General features: G+C 36.2%; 1 protein-coding gene across 3 annotated transcripts in view; it reads left to right on the top strand.

Moving 5' to 3' along the window:
* HEATR1 (HEAT repeat containing 1) overlaps positions 1-21,797 on the top strand; it is a 48,026-nt gene that overhangs the window by 7,126 nt on the left and 19,103 nt on the right. For all 3 annotated transcript variants that reach the window (XM_022553203.3, XM_022553201.3, XM_022553202.3), the window contains exons 9-26: positions 1,111-1,213; positions 2,116-2,226; positions 2,631-2,748; positions 3,843-3,950; positions 6,522-6,617; positions 7,059-7,147; positions 8,243-8,454; positions 8,796-8,917; positions 9,495-9,686; positions 11,396-11,579; positions 11,730-11,866; positions 12,618-12,810; positions 17,289-17,458; positions 18,060-18,218; positions 19,545-19,787; positions 20,046-20,177; positions 21,302-21,405; positions 21,577-21,720. In XM_022553203.3, coding sequence (XP_022408911.1) covers positions 1,111-1,213; positions 2,116-2,226; positions 2,631-2,748; positions 3,843-3,950; positions 6,522-6,617; positions 7,059-7,147; positions 8,243-8,454; positions 8,796-8,917; positions 9,495-9,686; positions 11,396-11,579; positions 11,730-11,866; positions 12,618-12,810; positions 17,289-17,458; positions 18,060-18,218; positions 19,545-19,787; positions 20,046-20,177; positions 21,302-21,405; positions 21,577-21,720 — 2,617 coding nt within the window. The remainder of the gene's footprint in view (positions 1-1,110; positions 1,214-2,115; positions 2,227-2,630; positions 2,749-3,842; positions 3,951-6,521; positions 6,618-7,058; positions 7,148-8,242; positions 8,455-8,795; positions 8,918-9,494; positions 9,687-11,395; positions 11,580-11,729; positions 11,867-12,617; positions 12,811-17,288; positions 17,459-18,059; positions 18,219-19,544; positions 19,788-20,045; positions 20,178-21,301; positions 21,406-21,576; positions 21,721-21,797) is intronic.

Below are 21,797 nucleotides of genomic sequence, written 5' to 3'. Positions count from 1 at the left end.
AAAAGACTGGAATTATTTTAAAACAGAACACTACTCAGTACAACTTTCCCTTCTCATTTAGGTATTTAATGAACTTTAGTGATTCATTTACAATAAATATCCAGTTGCCAAAACAGTTTTTCTCCCTTGAGTCATTGAAAATATAAGATCAAGAAAATCTCATGCATGAAAATCCAAATTTTAAAAAAGCCCAAAAGTTAATTAGAAGGTGATTATTTGCATTATACGTTTTTCACCCTTCAGTAAATATAGAAAGACAAGGAAGAAATACTTGGTCCTGTTGCTACTGGACTAAGAAAGACATACTGAGAAAGTCATTTCTAAAGTTATATCCATTTATTGGAAAATAAGATTTGCTTAACTCCATCTCAGTTTAAACGTGAGTTTCAGAAACATGACTAGCACGAATGAAAGTGTACTTTTCCTGTTCTGATGGTGATGAGTAATGAAGCCAGGGCTCATGTTCATTCATAAATGTGGAATGGAAGATGACAGCTCTTGGTTCGGTAAGGAGGCTTTGAGATGAAGTTTAGCCTGTATTCAGGATAGTTTATTGAGATGTAGATTCAGATCCCAACTTCACCGCTTGTAGTGTGGCCTGGGGAAAGACTATATTCTTTGGACTTCTGTTTCATTCACGAGAGAGGCAAGATAGTACTTGTTTTTTTTGTTTTTTATATTTTTATTTATTTATTTTTACATCTTTATTGGAGTATAATTGCTTTACAATGGATAGTACTTGTTTTTAAAAAATGTAGAGAATTTCAGGTAAAGGATAAGTGAGGGTAATGTATACAACATATACAGATATCTATATTTATAGATATACAGATATATATACAGATATATCTGTATCTATATTTCTGTATATATACAGAAAATATATGTATCTATATTTCTGTATATCTGTATATACAAGATATACAGAAAAGATATAAATGACTAAACAGGTGACGTACACTTTTGAAAATAGGTAAAAAGCTGGATGTTGTTATATATATGTTTTGAAGTGATTCCTGTAGAAAGATTTTCTGCTGTAAAAAAACTTAATAGCATGCACATGCGGGAAAAGTTTTCCCCAATCAATTTTAATTTGTTGTATATGCTTAGGGGAAGAAACTGAAGAGATGGATGGTCAAATCTATAGGAGACTCTTAGAAGCCATACTTACAAATATATACCTGAAGAACAACTTAGACCATTTGTTGGCTAGGTAAGCTGTTACTTTTGACATGCTTTTGATTTGTATTTTTGTGGCTTAGTATACTTTTGAGGGTTGGCTAACAGTTTTCCAGTATCCCTTTATAATGTATTTCTTGCTTTGTCCATGCCATTTCATCTAATTATAAGTACTTAGTCCAATAATTGTGGCAACAGAAAACGTAACTTCTCTTGTTTGTCTTTAGTGCTTATATGTGGTCATGGAAAGTTAATAGTGAAAGTAAATTTGGGTTATACTACATGTAATTTGTGGTTGTTTAAAATTTCCTAGTACTAAGTGGACCAAAATGCCTGAAACAATACATCACAGTTGGTAATCAGTAAATATCAATTAGAAACTTAATATTGAGGGTTGGCATGAAGTAAAGGTAGTTCAGCCTCCTGTTTTCTTATTTGAAGGGCAACTCGATGCATTGAAAAGAATGTAGTCATGGTGGTCAGATGTAGGTTTAAATCTTATCGCCTCCGGCTAGTAGAATAGTAAGTTCTGACAGTCAGGCTGCCTGGATCTCGGTTTGCCGTTGTGTATCGTTGGGCAGGTACCTATCCGGTGGGCGTGTTATTTGTCTCTTGCTCCCGTAGTTGGCTTGTGAATTCAGTGAGGTTAAATATGCAAAGTACTGTTGAGAGCTTGGCTCTGGACTCAGACAGGGGTGGAAAACCTGCTCTACTTTTTATGGCTCAATAGGGCTCACTGAGGATTGCCTCTTGTTGCTGTTCTTGTTTGACCTCAGGCAAAGTATAAGACTTCTTAGTCTGAGTTTTTGTATCTGTAAAATGAGCCTAATTTCTATCTTGTAGAGGTCTGACAGAGAGAATATTTCTAAAGCACCTAGAACCTAGTAGGTATTCAATAAATAGTAACTCTCATGTCTGCGTTGTTTTGCTCTGCAGCCTTCTTTTTGAGGAGTATATTTCATATAGCTCACAGGAAGAAATCGATTCTAATAAAGTATCTTTGCTTAATGAGCAGTTTCTTCCACTTATCAGACTTGTAGAAAGCAGGTGAGTTGTGTGTGTGTTTGTGCCCTTCTTAATGTGTACCTCTTGTTTTATAAAGAGATGATTCACAAGTCACAACTTAATATGGTGAATGAATTGTAAAGATACTGTTCTCCTTTTCAGGAAGGGACAATTACAGGATTTAAATATATTTGAAATATAAGGGAAAATAGGGGTTGTGTGGGGACTATGGAGAGTATAATTTTTTTTATATAGACTTTCTGTTGTTGAAAGAGTCATAGTAACAAACTTGATCAATATCATTTGGTTTTATATGTTCCATTTGTCAAAAATTTAAGTCTCAGTCTCAGTAATTTAAAAAATTATATATTTTTTTATACATGTATGGTGTGTGTGGTTAATAACTTTGTTACGAATAATGAACTAACTCTTTAATTTCATCCCAGATATCCCAAAACATTAGATGCCGTATTAGAGGAACGCCTAAAGGAAATTACAGACCTAAAAAAACAGGAGCTTTTTCACCAATTTATCTCTCTTTCTGCAAGTGGTGGAAAGTATCAGGTAACTTTTTTTTCAGGGGAATTATGACACTTATGGGTATTTGTGTGGTTAGTTGAAAAGCTCTGGAAGGAAATTTGCTACTTCACTTCTGTTTGGGAAGTTTCATAGAGAGAGAAGATTTTATACAGTTTGCCTAGTTAGCTGAAGTAAGACTCTGAGGCAGGAATTAAATAATTGGAGAAGGGTACAGTGATTTTTAGGTAACTGTGAACCTGATACTTATTTCTGGAAAAGCGATTGGAAATTTTGTATATGATGCTCATCAGCAATCACCAAAAGATGGCCTAACGTAGGTTTCTAGTGTTCCTTATCTTTCTCCTGTACCCTTATCTTTCCAGTGCAGAACCCACCAGCCACGTGTGGCTGTTTAAGTCATTGATTAGGAAAAGGGAAGTGGATTTTGTTTCATGATTATGTTAGAACTTCAGAAATTTTCTGGTGATTCGCCCTAAGTCTTTATACTAGAAGTTAGACATTTAAGTAGTTCTTAAAATTAGCCTTGAAAATAAATGTTAGGAAGAGAAATATGATTGTTTGGGTTTTTCTCTTCCATAATTAGACTTTTGTCTTTAATGGTATTTCATTTCCAAAACCATATGTTGATAGACTTCCTTCGTAGTCTAATTATCAATACATAAATAAAGTCGTCACTAATTTGAGTGTCACTGTTACATCATTTAGATGAATTGCATTCTCTTCAGTGATCAGTTTTTTTGATTTATATTTTCATTTAGGCGCTAATACAGTGATTTATCTTAGGTGCTTTTCACCTTGGAATCAGATATACGTAAAGAATACAAAATCACTTCATAGAATTACTTCACTAATTTAAACCTACATGTAGACACAAGTATGCATGAAATCACAACATTTACAAAACAGATTTTTATCTGCTGTTACTCATATTCTGTTCTGGAGACAAAGATTTTGCTTTACTTTTTACTTTCAGTTTGGTGTACTTTTTGGTTTCTGAAATTAGATGGTTGTTACTGAATAAGTTGGGCAGCTCGGGGTGGTTTTCTCTGGTTCTTCTTGATCATGTGCTGCTCAGATTGAATGGCGAGATCATGTGGTAATTGTGCTGAATCCTGTAGTTTTTAGCAGATTCTGATACCTCCTTGATGCTCAGTCTGAATCATCCACTTGCTCCTGTGAGACTTCTGGCCGTTAATCATCTGAAAAATGTCATGACAACATCAAAGGTTTGTGTCACATAGGCTTCATTTGTGATGTTTTTACCCTTATGATGAGCAGTGTAATTCTAGAATAAGAAATTGAAGTTACCACCTAGAATCAATGCTGCTTAATTATAGAGATAAGCCTAATAAAGAATATGGGCATTCATTGGACAAAGGTTTAGGACCATACGTGCCAGAAGCCACCGTTGTAACCTGTATATGTTTCCACGTTGCAGATGATTAGGTTAGCTTTAGTTGAGAGTTTTTCAACCTGCGATTTATAGATTAATTTACAGAGGGTCATAAATTATCTGAGAATTTTTTAGTTTTGAAATTTGAATTTGATAGTCTTAAGTTTAACATGAGCGTGTTTGGGGACATCAGAATGATAGCTTTTGGAGCCCTGTTCGTGATTTCGGTACCTGCCAGTTGCATTTGGCTTTAAAATTTTGGTGGCTCCTAATAGTAAGTACAGAAGCTGACTTAATTTGTAAATAAAGCCTTTAGAACAAAATGATATTTTACAGAGACTTTGCAGTGATTCAAATAGAGCAGTATTTTCCAAACTTTAGTCATTCAAGCAAATTTTTTGCTGTATTAGCTGACCACTGATGTTATTATTTTTTTAAATTTTTCTTTAGTTTCTTTTAAATGGACTCATTTTTTCACATAGCTTTCTTTTTTTTAAATTGAGTTATGGTTGATTTACAATATTATATTTCAAGTGTACAACATAGTAATCCAATATTTTTATAGATTATATACTTCATACAAAGTAAATACAAAATTTTGACTATATTCCCTGTGCTATGCCTTATATCCTTGTAACTTAATTTATACCTAGTAGTTTATACTTCTTTATCCTCTTCATCTTTTTCATAGCTTTTAAATCATGCGTTTGAAGTGCTAATTGTATGTACATTTTACTGTAGGTAATACAGTTTGAAATAAGAATGTTCATCTGTTAATATCTAAAATCATCTCATGTACTACCATTTGCATATTTGGAAAATTTCTAGACTAGATAAAAATGCTACCAGAGTTTAGTTTCTCCATAGCACATAGTAGTATAAACACACTGAACTCTAAACTTGTGTCATGGCCATTAAAACCAGATTCATATTACAAGTAGAATTTAATTTCAGCTAATCATAATTACCACATTAAGTTTATTTAATTTTAAATTTTACTGCTTTTTCTTTAGTTTTTTTACTTTTCAATTGGTAATTTAAAAAATATTTTTAAAATATTTTTGTTCTCTTATATTTTTAAAGAGTTATACATAATTTTTAAAGTGGTAGACGTATTCAAATTTGAAAAATATTGCTTGGCTTGATTCATTTCTGATCCGGTACAAATTATGTTTCTTTCATAAATTGCTGGTAGGTTTGTCTCATTGATTTGTTGGATAATTAAACTCAGTGAATACTGTTCTTTGTTGTAATAGGAAGATTTCAGCACCTAGAATAAAAAGCGAGATTCCTGGAATCTCCTAATATTCTTGAAGCCATTCTTATCCTTCCTGCTTTTATCCTTAATCCCGTCCTACCCTGTCCTCCTCTGGACTTGTTAGTTTTTTCAGTGAAGGGCAGTGTATACATTCAACTTAGAGGCTTTAGTATTGTAATTGCAGTTAATGTCTGTCTTTGCATGCTTTGATTTCCTTTTCCCTTCTCTGTTAATGTCTGGACATAGGTTCTGTTCTCGAATTCCACATTGAGCTATTTGGCTACTTGTTAGCTTTTGAGAAAATTTTGGCATTTGGCATTAAACTTTGACTTCAGTTTTATGAATTTTAGGGATTTTACTTTTTGTCTCCCAATGTTCCGACATAAATTATTTTCTGTGGGCTTATTTACTTGTTTTTTTTCTTTTCACCACCTACAGGTAGAGGTATATTCAGTTTGGTTAGCAGTCTTATTTTTCTGTTATTGTGAATGATTTTATGCTTTATTTTCTTTTGTTACTTAAAAGAAAAATATGAACTTTTGGGGGCAGACTGCACTGTCATCAGCACGTGTCATCATCCTTGTAAAAACCTTGAAAATTAAAAGCTAACTTTTAACACTGCTTACTATGTCTAAAGCACTGTTTTAAGTATTGATATGTATTATTTGATCCTGTAACAACCCTTTGAGGTAGGTATTATTATTAGCCCTATTTTATAGATGAGAATAATGAGACCTAGGAAGGTTATGTAACTTGCTCAAGGTCGCACAGCTAGTAAGTGGTGGAACTGGGATTTAAACTTAGACATTCTGGTTCTTTAGTTTGTGCTCTCCCAAAATCTACGTTTTCATTTTAACAAGATGAACTCTTTAATGCAAAATTGTATTTTAATTGCACATCTTACTATATTTTCAATGGAAACTGGAAAGAGTTTGTACCAAACAATTATTCATCTAAAAAGGACTTATAGAGTTTGCCTGGTTCAACGCGAGTGTGCTTAGTTTTGAATTCGCATCTGGGGCAGCAGAACCTGTGTTCCTTAACTGGAATTTTGGAGTGCTTTTCACAAAACCATACTTTCTTTCTAATGTAAAGTCTTCAGAGGTTTTAGCAACAACTAAATTAATATTTTTTTCTATTGCTCAGGAGAGTATCGATGAGTCTTTCATTAAAGAAGCTATTTTAACCCGATTAGGTGATGATAGCATAGATGTTGTCTTGTCAGCTATAAGTGCATTTGAGGTGAGTGAATTTGTTGTTCATTGATGTGCATGTTTTGTTTGTAAATTTTTACTTACCCTTCTCACATGAATCTCTGCTCTAGGCAGCAGCGTATTTGGAAATTATTCTTTCACTGGAAATTTGTTCTGTTGAGAGCACAGCCTTAAGCCTGGTTGGGGAAAGCACATGGGAGTAATTAGATCATACAACTTTATATATTTGGAAGTTCTTTTAAAAAGGAAAAGTGCTTTGTGAATTTTTACCAGTAGTAAACACGTAGGGATCCTGGGAAATTGGATCCTGAATGGCACTTTTGTGAAATTGCTCTCATAGAACTTTTAAATTATACTGGAATTCTTGGGAGATAAATTCTTTATAATTCATAATTTTTTAAAGTTCGTTTAACAAGCACCATATTTGAAGCAAGCAAAAATTTACTTATGGGTATTTTTTTCTCTCTAGATTTTCAAACAACAGTTTAGTTCAGAAGTGACAGTTTCAAATCTCCTGAATCTCTTTCAAAGAGCAGAACTTTCAAAAAATAAGGGATGGTATGTATTTGTATCTCCTCATACCAATAAATTAATGAAATTCTTTTCTTTTTAATATATTTATTTATTTATTTATTTATATTTGCCTGCATTGGGTCTTCGTTGATGGGCGCAGGCTTTCTCTAGTTGCGGCGAGTGGGCTTCTCATTGCAGTGGCTTGTTTTGTTGCGGAGCACGGGCTCTGGGCGCATGGACTCACTCGTTGTGGCTCGCAGGCTCTAGAGCGCAGGCTCAGTAGCTGTGGCGCACGGGCTTAGTTACTTCACGGCACGTGGGATTTTCCCGGACCAGGGATTGAACCCATGTCCCCTGCATTGGCAGGTGGATTCTTAAGCAGTGCGCCACCAGGGAAGTGCCTGAAATTCTTATATCAAGTTCACTTTTATTTGGGTTTGTATGGATTTGTTGTAATATTCTCTATATTTGAAATTTTTCATAATAAAATGGAAAAAGAAGTGTATAATGTATGATATAATACTGAGATCTGGGAAGTAGGATGGGAAGGAGCTTTAATTTTTTACTTCATATAATGTATTTCTATTTTACAAGGATAATATATTACACTTTATAATTAAAACAATTACAAATAAGTAAAAAGTAAGCTCAGAATCACATGATACCTTCTGTAATGTTTTGATGAGCTTTTGTTATTTCATTTTTGTCACCTAAGCTTTTTGCATGAAAAAGTGACTAAGCTCCTTAGAGGATGAGAACATGTCTTACAGGTTTTTGTGTCCTATTTAGTTCTTAGCATATAGTATGTGTTCAGATAATATTTTTTGAACTGATGAGTGAATCTCTGATTTCTAGTGGAGTTGAGATGTATAGTGTGATATGTTTTATGTTATAGTTAACCTAATGATTTCTCAAAAAGAAAGATTTGACAGAGTTGGTTTAAAATTAATGTCCCAGATAACTCCTTTGTTAGCATGGATTTTAAGTGCTGTCTTGATATTTCTCAATAATGTGTTTGGTAAAGAGACCAGGATGGTGTCAGTTGAGCTGGAAAAATGTGCTGGAAAAATGGAACGATGATTTTTTGCTGAACTGAAGTCTCTAATATGTCTCAACCAAATGTGTTTATGTATCTTTTAGGTACAACGTGCTTGAGATAGCAGCAGACATACTAATTAAAGCAGAGATACTGAGTGAAAATGATCAGTTGTCGAATCAGGTGGTGGTGCACCTGCTGCCATTTATGGTCATCAGCAATGATGATATGGAATCTGCTGAGATGAAAATGGCTATATATTTATCAAAATCAGGAATTTGCTCTCTGCATCCTTTATTAAGAGGCTGGAAAGAAGGTAAGAAATTCAGTTGTTTTTTAGAAAAAGTGAACAGGTGACACTTTAAAAAAAGATAACCATAATTAAAAATTGGCAGTGATTGTTATTTGAAATTGTTCATTGTGTTACATGTCAGCAAGATATTTTAAAATTTTTGCTAATATGGAAAGTATACAGTGAAAAGGACACTGACCCACTGAAGAATTCGTAATTTTATGAAAAGAAAAATAAAAAGCAAAACTTCGTAGGAAAATTGTAAGACTTTTGCCTAAATTCTTTACTTGACGTGATATTTAGGTGAGTGTTAGTAACATAAGGGCCCTCTGGTGTTCAGTTCCTTATTTTTTTTTTTTAAACAGCTCTTGAAAATGTGATTAAAAGCACAAAGTCAGGAGAACTAATTGGTGTAGCAAGTCAGAAGATGATTGAGTTGCTGGCTGACAATATAAATTCAGGGGATCCCTCTTCAATGTTAAAGATGGTAGGTATGTTGTTGAAGTCAACCCCCTGGGTTTCCTTCTCATAATCTTATTGGATCCTCAGTGTTTGCTTTACTAGATTCTTCTTCTTTTTTTAAAATAACTTTTCCATTCTTGAGTACTTTGTTTTATTTTAAAAACATAGTGTTTAGTATATTTTGCAGATTGTTTGAAATCCTTAACATTTTATGTAATTTATTTCATCCTGGTTGTATATTGGACCAGTAGGAATATAATGTCTACTTTTTAACCTTTTTTCCTCTCATTTAAAATATTGAAGTCATATTTTTTGTTAAAATAGCAAAATATCTAAAAGAGGAGAAATTTTCTTTTGCCTTAGTAAATCTTTTAAAGGCATAAAAACATCCAGTTGGCAAGTGCAGTTGTGTTCGTTATAATTTCTGAAATTATTTATTTTTATGGTTACCCAGAAATCAATGCTTACTACTTTTTTAAGGTTTTATATTTATCATCTCACTCTAAGTATGAAATACATGATACCTAGATAGGCAGAGGTAGAAAAAATTGTTTTTATGCAAACCAAGAGCTACCATTCACAGAGTCTGTCTATTTTTCAAGGTGGAGGATTTAATAAGTGTTGGAGAAAAGGAGTCCTTTAGCCTGAAGCAGAAAGTGACTTTTCACGTGATCATGGCTGTACTTGTCTCCTGCTGTTCGTCTTTAAAAGAAACTCATTTTCCATTTGCGACAAGAGTCTTCAGTTTCTTGCAGAAAAAAATAAAGAAGCTTGAAAGTGTCATTACTACAGTGGTAAGGAGTGCAAACTCTCTGGAAAATTGAATGTTAGAAAAGTGACTGCCTGGCCTGTTAATCACAGCAGAACTGAAAATCGGGGGCTGAGATGCTGAGTGTTTGGATTCTAGGGGTGAAATGTGAGTCAGCCTTGAGTAGCGGTAGGTAGTGGATTAGGTGCTGTCTTTGTAAGAAATTTAATTGAATCATGGAATTTCACGTTTGTGGTGTTTGTGTCTGATAGTTGACTCTCCCCTGTATCATCTTTATTGGGTAAGTATCCAAGCTATACTTAACTACATCTAGTGGTGAGGAATTCACTAGATATATTAGTGCTTGAATAAAGTATTGTTTCATTCTGTTGTTTACTAGAATAGATCTTTTGTATTATTTCAATTTGGATTTTGCCAGTCTTACTATTATCTTTGACAGTCTTACTAAGGAACATGTTTTCAGTCTTTGACAGTCTTACTAAGGAACATGTTTCTTTAACAGTCTTACTAAGGAACATGTTTCAGTTGTTGATATTTTTACGAAATACCACACCCTGGGGTTATAGATTATTCCTTTTAATATCTGCCATAGAATAGTGTCTTGTATTTAATAGTGTCTTGGTTTTATTTGTTCTCCAGACTTCAGAGGGTTCCTTGTTGTAGGAGATGCTCAACAAATCCCATCTTTTTGACGTTCACTTATACTCTCAGGATTTTATAAGTTCTGGTCATAGCCATTATAGCTAAATTTATGTAAACTTTAAGAGACTAAATCTTCATATTTTAAAAAGTAACCCAGGGGATTCCCTGGCAGTCCAGTGGTTAGGACTCGGCACTGTTACTGCCAGGGCCCAGGTTTGATCTCTGGTCGGGGAGCTAAGATCCTGCAAGCCACGCAGCACGGCAAATAAATACATACATACACACCCACATACCCAGATGAGCCCTTCTTAACTAATTTCTTTATTTTTTTGAAAGTGTGGTGACCTGGACTGTATTTGTTCTCAGTGGTAAAGTGTGGACAAATCGAGTGTTTTATACACACGTAGATAACAGGTGGTTTTATATTTGATGCCCTTTCTGAGAGACCCGAGCATCTTTTCGATGGTAGCAGCACTTTGAGCCAATGAAATCCCTCACTAGAGACATTATCTTAAAAGTCTGGCTTTGGGTTATTTTACTACCAAGTTATTATTCTGCGCTCACCTACGTGGAGTCTCGTTTGTTGTTTTCCTGCACCATTTCTCATGCTTCCTTTTGGTGCTTGTAGTGTAATATCTAAACACCTTAACGTTTTGCTTCTTGTTTAGAATCATCTGCAAGTTTGGGGATTTGACCATGTATCTCCTTCAGATAAGCAGTAAAAGTATGAAATGAGAAAAGTCCCTTTAAGGATCTCTTGGAAATCCAGTACCTTATTTTTCTGTTTAGAAACGTGACTACCCTTTATTTGACAAGGATAAATTACATGAATAACATTTGTTTTTAGGGATGATGTTTTAAGAAAACATAGATAAAATGAAGCCATGATGAACTTATTTGTGTCTTGTGAATAGTGATGGTTAGATATCTTTAAAAATCTGATTAAAACTATTATTCCTCCCCCCACCCAAATACACATATAGACAAGATTTTGCAAATTACGCAGTCATATAGCCATTGCAGTCCATCTGTATAACCCATGTTCAGAACCCCTTTAAACTTGTGCTATTTTTGCTTCCTTTAACATTTCAGGAGATCCCCTCAGAATGGAATTTTGAGCTGATGATGGACAGAGGGATACCATTGGAGCTGTGGGCACATTATGTAGAACAGCTCAAGACTGCCCGGAGGATTGCTGTGGAGGACTCAGTTTTACTCGTGTTTTCACTGAAAAATTTTATTCATGCACTAAAGGCTCCTAAATCTTTTCCTAAAGGTAGGACAAGCTGTGAATCTTTTGAATGTGATACTGTGGAAAACTGAGTTATTGATTCCACAACTTGTTCTTTGTCTTGAATGAGAAGTTCCCAGCGGTGTATTCGCATAAGTTTATGCACCTTTTCTCCTTCTCTTCACACCCCTGTAGACGATACCTGGTGGAATCCCGAGCAGCTGAAAGAAGACAGCAGAGACTACTTGTGCTTGCTCATTGGGCTCTTCGAGCTGGTTCTCAGTGGTGCTGACACCGTCCATTTTCGGGTTCTGATGAAACTTTTCATGAAGGTACTAGCTCACCTTTTTCAGGCAGACTGTCCCCTTGAAGAAGATGTTGTAGATTCTTTGAGTTATGACAGTTTTTAATGAACATGAAAGTAGACTTTTAGACAGTGACGAGCGTGTGGTGATGGATGCAGACCCTGTAAAGCAGTGCTGATTCGTGACACCCGTCGGTAGGTTGGACGGAGACTGACATTGCTGCCGGCCTCCTCATGTGTTAGGCCTGCTCAGGTGTTTAGTAATCACAATGGCCAGATATGTTCGGTTGACTACTGTCATTACCAACGAGAAACTGCAGTTCAGAGAGGTGATTTAGGATATGCAGTCGCTCAGTGAAGAGATTCATCACGGCACCGTGACCTCCGTGCTGCCACGCCCAGTGGTCAGTTCTTTGCTCTTGTCTTACTTGCCCTCTCGACAGCATTTGACACAGTTGACACTGCTCACTCCGCCCTCATGGTACTTTCTTAGTGAGGCTTCCCGACATCACTTTTGTCTTGGTTTTCTGCTTGGCAACCTCATCCTTTCCATTGTTGTTAAATGTGTTCAAGTGCAAAATTATAGTGAGTCTAAATTCTTTCACACCCTTCCCAGTCGGTTAGAGTACCAAGCGGAGAATAATTTTAAGTGACTGGACAAAGCAAAATGTTGCAATAAATTGTTTTCTGTAATTGTACACTAGTGGAAAGAGGATTTGGAACCAGCTTATGTGAGTAAAAATTAAATTAAACTTCACTGTGTTTTGTTTTTAATTTAGGTACATCTAGAAGATGTTTTCCAGTTATTCAAGTTCTTTTCTGTTTTGTGGACCTATGGTTCTAGCCTTTCAAATCCACTTAACTGCAGGGTGACAACGGTGCTGCAGACTCAGGCTCTTTATGTGGGCTTTGCAATGCTCTCTTCTCAGAAAGCTCAGTGTAAACATCAGCTGGCATCCGCATCTTCTCCAGGTACTGCAAGTAGCATCGTTCTGTTCCGTCGCGACCAGATGGTAATTCTTTCTCCACGTGTGGTGTGTGAAGGTTGTAGTTTGGAGAATTTCTTGTATTTTTTTATTAGTGTGGGTGGATACTCTTTCTGTCTGTGTATGTATGTATTTGTGTGCTTATGTATTTTTGTGTATTTGTAGACTGTTTTTGGTTACTTCTAAGTATTGCTTTTAAGTTCTAAACGTCAGTGGCAAAATCTCACCAAAACAGATAATAAAAATGGCAGGTGGTTAATCATGGGTTTTTAATATCCATCTGTTCATTTTTTGAATAGTAACTGGGCTGTCTAGGGAAGCCAAACCATCATAATACAATCCAGCATTCAACTGATTAATTATTAAATTGGTCTCCATTCAAGCAACCCTCCTGGATTTATCTCTTTTATCAGGTATAAAGTAATTTTCAGGTTGAGCGCTCACTAATGAAACACCCAAAAATAAAATTTCTGTTATATAAAGTAAATTGTAAATTTTGCAAAAGATGCAGAATTTCACAAAGTTGATAAATATGCTGTTGAGAAGTGGATTGACTTGCAAAGCTATTGACAAATGAGAGGATCTGTCAGAATTAGACCCTATAGTGATTGAAGATGAAAAAGTTGATGAGGATGATGGAATCATTTAAGTATCAGAGGAATGAGAGCGGCCTGTGGAGAATTTGAACATGGTCTTGATTAAGTTTTTTATTCCCAAATCACTTGTTATAAATTTTCTATGAAAGCAAAGTGAATGATCATACATTTTCCCCAGAACAATTTCTCAATATTTATCTTTTATTAGCTCCTTGAAAGAGCACGTAATTACAGTTGTAACCAAAATTTTGTTATATGTGAGATAGATATACAATTTTAAGTTTTACTTACACAATAAAATCCCACAAATGTAATTTTTTCTCCACTACTTACTGAAATATTGCAGTCCCTTTTTAAGGTGGATTTACTTTTAAGAAGGTTTATTCAGGTTTTTCGGATGTGAATTTCCTGGACTTTTTTTTTTTAACATCTTTATTGGACTATAATTGCTTTACAGTGTTGTGTTAGTTTCTGCTGTATAACAAAGTGAATCAGCTATATGTATACATATATCCCCATATCCGCTCCCTCTTGCGTCTCTCTCCCACCCTCCTTATCCCACCTCTCTAGGTGGTCACACAGCACCGAGCTGATCTCCCTGTGCTGTGCAGCCGCTTCCCACTAGCTATCTATTTTACATTTGGTAGTGTATATGTGTCCAGGCTACTCTCTCACTTCGTCCCAGCTTGCCCTTCCCCCTCCCTGTGTCCTCAAGTCCATTCTCTATGTCTGTGTCTTTATTCCTGTCCTGCCCTTAGGTTCATCAGAAACTTTTCTTTTCGTTTTTTAGATTCCATATATATGTGTTAGCATACGGTATTTGTTTTTCTCTTTCTGACTTACTTCACTCTGTGTGACAGACTCTAGGTCCATCCACCTCACTACAAATAACTCAATTTTGTTTCTTTTTATGGCTGAGTATTCCATTATATATATGTGCCATATCTTCTTTATCCAGTCATCTGTTGATGGACACTTAGGTTGCTTCCATGTCCTGGATATTGTAAATAGTGCTGCAGTGAACATTGTGGTACATGACTCTTTTTGAATTATGGTTTTCTCAGGGTATATGTCCTGGGCATTTTTTAAACTTTGTGAATGAATACATTGTAAGCATCTTTCTATATTAATAAATATAGAATTATATATATTTTTTAAATGTCTGCAGAATATTTTGTGTGGAGATACCATAGTTTATTAAAATAGTTATCTACTGTTAAACTTATGAGTTTTCAAAAAAACGAAGTCATAAGTAGTTAGATTTTCTAATTAGGTGTGAAATGTGCTATCCTTTGGCATCAAAGGCAGTGGCTTCTGAGGAATATATGCCTCTTTGTACATAGCATGACCAAAGGACCTAACTTTTCCTCTGGTATTGCTGCAAGACGGGCTCCCTTTCTACCCGTGCTGTCTTGCCTTCTGTCACCTCCCCACTTCCTGAAGTACTTTTGCATTTATGCTGCCTAGATATGTCACAGTTACTCCACTGAAAACAGGGGAGATGCACTCTGTTCTTCATGGAAGCTCAAGGACCACTAGAGTCCCCCGGGGCCTCAACTAGAGGGCTGCTTCCTCATTGCACCTGTCCTCAGAGCACTCCACTGTGAATCCACAGTGAGCTTCTAGCCATACCTTTTCCCTTAGGAGTCTAGGAAGTGTTGGCTGGTATTTGTTTTCATATATTTACAAGAAAATATTATGCTGTGCAAAAGAAAAAGGGTTTGCAATATTAATATAATTGTATGAGTTAACTTTTTGTCAGTGGCTTGGGAATCTAACCAGTTTTTTTACTTTCTTTGCAAATATGTATTCCAGCTCAGGCTTGCATAGAGCAAGTCTTTGCTAAATGAATAAGAGTTTAACGTTTGTAAGCTGGAGGCTGCTGTTGGTTTGTTATGCCTTATCAACATAGTAAGTTTATCTACATGTTTAAAAGCAAAACTCAAGTATTTTTTTCAGCTTTTATGTAAAATATGCTATTTCAAATCTGAAAAAAATTAGTTGGGAGAATGAAGTCACATAGATTTTTAAGTGGAAGGACATACTTAGCAGCTGATTGCTTAAATAATGTAGTTTAACCCACCTTGGGTTCCAGTAACTTACTTGAACATAGTAACCATAGTAGTTAGTACTTTGTTTTTGAATTTGGCTTTTTCTGAAAGCTCTGCCCCACTCTACTGGGAATTTTAGCAAACAGATATCTTGGCCTGATGCTGCCCTTCGTATGAATTCAACTTCTCAGCTGTTCATTTTTGGCTTTACTTTATAAATTAATGTCATGGAGACCAGGAAGGATTTCCAGCTTTCATATGACCTTCCTGGAAGAGTATGAAAGCTTGTCACACTCTTTCTTAGCATTCCAGAAGTAGTGTATGTAGAATGGATCACTTCCAGCAAGATAAAAATCACCAGAATTTGCCCCAGTAAATAGTATGGAATAAAGCTTAAATAACTAATTACCATAAAAGGAATTTAGATGTCTCTTTATCCTGGAGACTTTTCTTCAAGAAACCCTGATTCACTTGATTTCTACCAGGTCCTTGAAGCCGGTTATTTCAATGTTTTTGAAGTGGGCAGGGCATAGAACCAAGGAAAGCTTCCAGATTCTTTGTCTAAAACCAGCACAACATCCTTACAGATAAAAGACGATGGCTGTATTTAATAATGATGCAAAAATTCTAAATAAAATACTTGCTGGGTCCAGCAACATTATTTTAGAAAATAAACATTTCCCCAGAGTTCATTCCAAAATACAAAGTTGGTTCAAAACAAGGTATTCTATTATATAACTGGCTAGAGAAAACCCATATAATCAAGTCCAAAGATCTGAAAAGGCATGAGATAAAAATCAGTAATTACTCCTAATGAAGTGACAGCAGAGTAGGAGTAACATGATGAAAATACTTCTCAAATCAAAAGCTAGTACTTTTGCCACGTAATTGGCGAAACAAAAGCATTCCTGTTAAGTGCATCATTTTTACTGAACATGGTTCTAGAAGTAAAATAGATACGTTTCAGATACTAATGAGATGTATGAATGACAAAGCTGATATCCCAGATCTGTGGGGTTCTTAGGTTGACTGTTAAATAGGACATCTGCTAACCATTTGCAAACATTAAAGAAGCTTGACTCCAACCTTATTCTTTAGACAAAAATTTCACCTGAACTAAAGATTTCACATTAAAAAAAACTTAGTTTTAGTGTTAGAAGAAAATATGGAATACTAGAGGTAGATACTTCTAAAACTCTTTTAGAGTGGGGAGCACCTTTCAAAGCAGCATGTAAAACTATAAGAAAAATTCCTCTATAAAGCTATAAAATTTCCGCATCGAAAAGAAAGTGAAAACAAACATCTATTCAGGACAAAATATCTGCAAAGTATCACGCACAGATGGGTATTTCACCTGCACTCTTGTGCAAGGATGTATGTAGAGGGTGTTTGTTGCAGCAGTTTTAATGCCAAAAGACTAGAAGCAATCTAAACTTTTACCAGTAAGGTAAAATACAGTAACCAGTAAAGTAAAATACAATGGAGCATTTGTATACAGTTTTAAAAGGATATTTAATGTAGATACGTATGTACTTATATGGAAAACCCTTCCAGTATACATTGAGATGTGATAGCAGTTGGTGCAGAACAGGATATGTATGCTGTGGTCTCATTTGTGTGTTTTCAAAAGAATATAACAGAAAATGTCTTAACACTTCTCTAGAATAGAAAACAAATAATTAAACAGTGACTGGTCTTCAGAGAGGGAGTTGGAGTTGAGAGGAAAACTTGCATCTTGCACCCTTTGGTACTATTGAAGTTTTACACTGTTTCAATGTTTTGAATCGTTACTTAAATTTTTTTCCCTTTGGTTTTAGTGGTGACATCTCTACTCGTTAATCTGGGAAGCCCCATAAAAGAAGTACGTAGGGCTGCCATTCATTGTCTCCAGGCCCTCAGCGGAGTGGCATCCCAGTTTCATCTGATCATAGATCATGTGGTTCCTAAAGCAGAGGAGATCACCTCAGATGCCACCTATGTTGCTCAGGTAAACTCAGTAGCAAAGAAGATTGAGAGTGTGTATGCCCGTGTGGACACATGAACCTTTTTCTCCTTTCTTGACATTCTGCTTTGCAGGGATTTTTTTTTTTTTTTTTGCGGTACGCGGGCCTCTTACTGTTGTGGTCTCTCCCAATGCGGAGCACAGGCTCCGGACGCGCAGGCTCAGCGGCCACGGCTCACGGGCCGCTGCTCCGTGGCATGTGGGATCTTCCCGGACTGGGGCACGAACCCGCGTCCCCTGCATCGGCAGGTGGACTCTCAACCACTGCGCCACCAGGGAAGCCCTGCAGGGATTTTTATTGACTAAGTCATTGAATTTAGAAATTGATATGTCAATGTCTGCACATCTTTCTTCCCCCATTTTAAAAAGATAGCAATGCCATGTTTCATTTCTGCTATCTTTTTACTGGCTAATTTAGTCCAGTGTTTAGCTTTTGATAGTAAGCTACCTGATGGGTAGTGATACCCTTTCCTATTAAGGGTATTGAAAATCATGAGCAGTGTCGCGTCATTTGGGAAAGAATCTTCCGTAAGTAGTGCATGTAACTTTTTTTTTTCCAATCCGGTTTTCTTTTTTTGTATACTAGGATTTGGCTACTTTATTTGAGGAACTACAGAGAGAAAAGAAGCTGAAATCTCATCAGAAGTTGTCTGAAACTTTGAAAAACCTACTTTATTGTGTATATAGTTGCCCATCTTATATTGCAAAAGATTTGATGAAAGTACTTCAGGACGTCAGCAGTGAGGTATGTGCAGTTTAAGTGGGCTGTCCAATCCATGTAATGTTACTAAAGATTATTGTAACTGCTCACATGTGCGTAAGACTTTGTGAAGTTGCATATATACACTCAGATGTGAACATTTTATTAATTTGGGAGGGGGAAGAGTTGAGGTGGAGAAAAGAGATACAGGATACAAAAAGCAAATATTAGTGAGTTTCTTTCCATTTTAAAATTGTGTGTTATCCCTGTCTCATCATTGATGTGATTTTAAATGAATTTTACAGTTACACAGGGAAAAACACTGGCGATGCACTGCTGAAAAACTGTTAGTTTTTGTTTGTTCTTCAGGTGAAAATCCTCCACAAAATAATATATTTGAACGTAAAAGTCTGTGCACATTCCAAAATCATTTACTCATTTTCAAAATGTATGTGGCTGTACATTTTTCTGTGGGGAGAATCCAAAGCTTTCATTATGTTGTCAAGGAAGCCTGTGATTCAAAAGAAAGAGGTTGTGAATCACATGTTTGTGTGTTGGTTTGTGCTGGTACAGAAAAACTGCTTCTCATCCTTGTGTTCCAAAAACGCCCGTGGACCTTACCGTTCTTGGACTGACTGCAACTTGAACTAAAAGAGGGATCAAATGGAGCAAAAGCCATTTGATTATATTGTCTTGTTGTAAGCAAACAGATGGCCTTTATCAGCTCTGTGTCGTCCCTGGTATAAACAAGGAATTGACCGTCTTGGTCTGTAAAAAACCAAGAGTAAATATTTTAGGCTCTGTGGGCCATACAGAATGTGTTGCAGCCACTTAGCTCTGCCATTGTATTGCGAAAGCAGCCTCAGATAGGATGTAAACAAATGAGCATGCCTGTGTTTCAGTAAACAAAATTGACAAAAACAGACGGTCCTCTGGACTTGGCCTGCAAGCCGTAATTTGCTGACTCCTGGTTGAGTTATTAAAGACTTCAGATACATAATTTGAATTAATATTAATTACACAGCATTGGAAATGTAGTGTAGAAAAACTACAATTTATTTTTATAGTCCAAAACTTGAGTTTGTATTTCCTCTTTTCAGAAAGTGTTAGGATGCTCACAGATTATTTTTCCTGTCATCTCTAAAGGGTTTGGAGCTTTTGACTGTTACAGACTGAACTGTCAGAGGGGACCTGGGTGCCTTACTTGGATTAATAGCTATCCCCGTGTCTTAAGAGGTCATTATTTTATTGGTTTTTTTCCTCCAGGCTAAGCTTCCAGTCTTGCAGCATATCTTCGGATATCTTTGTACAGCAAGCAAAAACTTGTATCCACATAGATAACTATTTACTAATAAATTTTCCAAACTTTAGATGGTACTTTCTCAGCTGTTGCCTGTGATTGAGCAACTGTTAGAAAAGATCCAGAAGGAGCCCACAGTTGTCCTGAAAGATGAGGTCACTGCTCTGCGTCTCATTCTGGGAAAATATAATGAATATTCAGCTTCCCTTTTACATAAGGACCCGAAGAGTCTAGATATATTTATAAAAGCTGTGCACACAACAAAGGAACTTTGCACAGGAATGCCAACCATTCAGATTACAGCCCTCGAAAAGGTCAGTGATTTCTGTCAGAAACTAAAGCATGTTCAGGGTTTCAAAGATCTGTAATGTTTTACTTCAAGAAAATAGACTGGGCATATCTTAAAGGAATATGATATATTTGACCCATTTTGCAAAACTGAATGATGTACATGAGTCATTTAAACTGACGAAATGGAGACCAGTTTCACATTGTAAAAGAGAATGATAGAAAGATCATGTTTGGAATTGAAGTTTGTTCATTTATCTCAATTGCCTTTTTTCTGCCTCTAGATTACGAAGCCGTTTTTTGCAGCTATTTCAGATGAAAAGGTTCAGCAGAAGCTTTTGTGCACATTGTTTGATTTATTGGTGAACTGTAAAAACTCACATTGTGCTCAGACTGTTAGCAGTGTTTTTAAAGGGGTAAGTTGCAAACTTCCTGCCATTTGTTTATTGATGTTTACTCTCTTCCAAGTAATACCATGTTTAAGTTTCCTCCATTTTATAATGCTTTTAGGAAGTCAGATGTTCCCATTAACCAGAATCATGGAAAAGGAAGTCATAGAGAAAGTGCAAAATCAACGTTATAAGTCTTCATCATTATTTTATTATTATTATTTTTTGCGGTACGCGGGCCTCTCACTGCCGTGGCCTCTCCTGTTGCGGAGCACAGGCTCCGGACGCGCAGGCTCAGCGGCCATGGCTCACGGGCCCAGCCGCTCCACGGCATGTGGGATCCTCCCGGACCGGGGCACGAACCCGTGTCCCCTGCATCGGCAGGCGGACTCCCAACCACTGCGCCACCAGGGAAGCCCCATCATTATTTTTATTGTATGAAATAATTATAGTTTTGAACACGTAGGGTGTATGTTAGTTTGGATCTTACTCATATTAGGGAGGATCTCCCTCTTACACAAGAACAGGAATGAATGGTGGCTTCATGTTCAGCTGGGTCGTGGATTATTCTGCTTGATTTAAATAGCTGTTTAATGACATATAGAATGGAATTGAGAATCTGCTCATTGGTTTATATGTATATTGAAACCTAGCTGTTGATCAGAATAACCACCTAGTTACTTAGTGTTTTGCTTTGTTGTGCTTTTTTAGGAAAATACTTTCACAAAAATAGATAATAGTGTGGTAAAGTCTTAGTATCCAGATTCTGCAGTTTTCAGAATTTTAACATAATTACTTAGATGTCTAAGATGAGTTAAGTGGAACAAATTAAGGCACAGAGCAGTGTCCATAATATGCTCCTCTGTGAGAGAGAGAGTGTGTGTGTGTGTGTGTGTGTGTGTGTGTGTGTGTCTGTCTGTCTGTCTGTCTGTGTTTAATCTTTATAGAGCTGTTGGTATATGGAAAATTTCCCAAACAATACATAAGAAATTGTTAGTGATATTTGCCTTTGGGGATTAGACTGGGCTGTAGGGTTGTAGGGGGACAAAGTGGACAGAAACATGTTCATTGTATCTGTTTGAATCACCGTAAACTGCTCTAATTTTAACCCATGGAATCCTGTCATCACCCATTCTTCCTTCATATTCCAGATTTCCGTTAACGCTGAACAAGTCAGAATAGAACTGGAGCCACCAGATAAAACTAAGTCCTTAGGCACAATTCAGCAAACAAGGAGGCAGAAGATGCAGCAGAAGTAAGAGCTGTGAATGCAGTGAGGACACTGCTGTCCCCCGGGCCTTGGACCTTTTGGAACCATTGTGATTTTTTGATACCCATCAATTGGGCATAATCAGATACAGTCATTTTTACTTATTAGCGTTGATAATGCTTACTCTTCTAACTTTTTGTCTTGTCTGTTTCCCAGAAAATCACAAGATCTAGAATCTGTTCAGGAAGTTGGAGGTTCTTACTGGCAAAGAGCAACCCTCATCCTAGAATTACTACAGCACAAAAAGAAACTCAAAAGTCCTCAGATATTGATACCGACTCTTTTTAACCTGCTGTCAAGGTAATGACACTTGCCTTTGACCTGTGAGAGAATGAGATTCTAATTCTTGCCCATCTTATTTTATTTAACATTCTCTT

The sequence above is a fragment of the Delphinapterus leucas genome, chromosome 16 (assembly GCF_059928025.1).
Source record: "Delphinapterus leucas isolate spDelLeu-1000000601 "Yukka" chromosome 16, BTC_Dleu_Yukka2, whole genome shotgun sequence".
Classification (NCBI taxonomy): Eukaryota; Metazoa; Chordata; class Mammalia; order Artiodactyla; family Monodontidae; genus Delphinapterus; species Delphinapterus leucas.
Note: the sequence above shows the minus strand (reverse complement) of the source record. Positions and strands in the feature narration are given on the sequence as shown.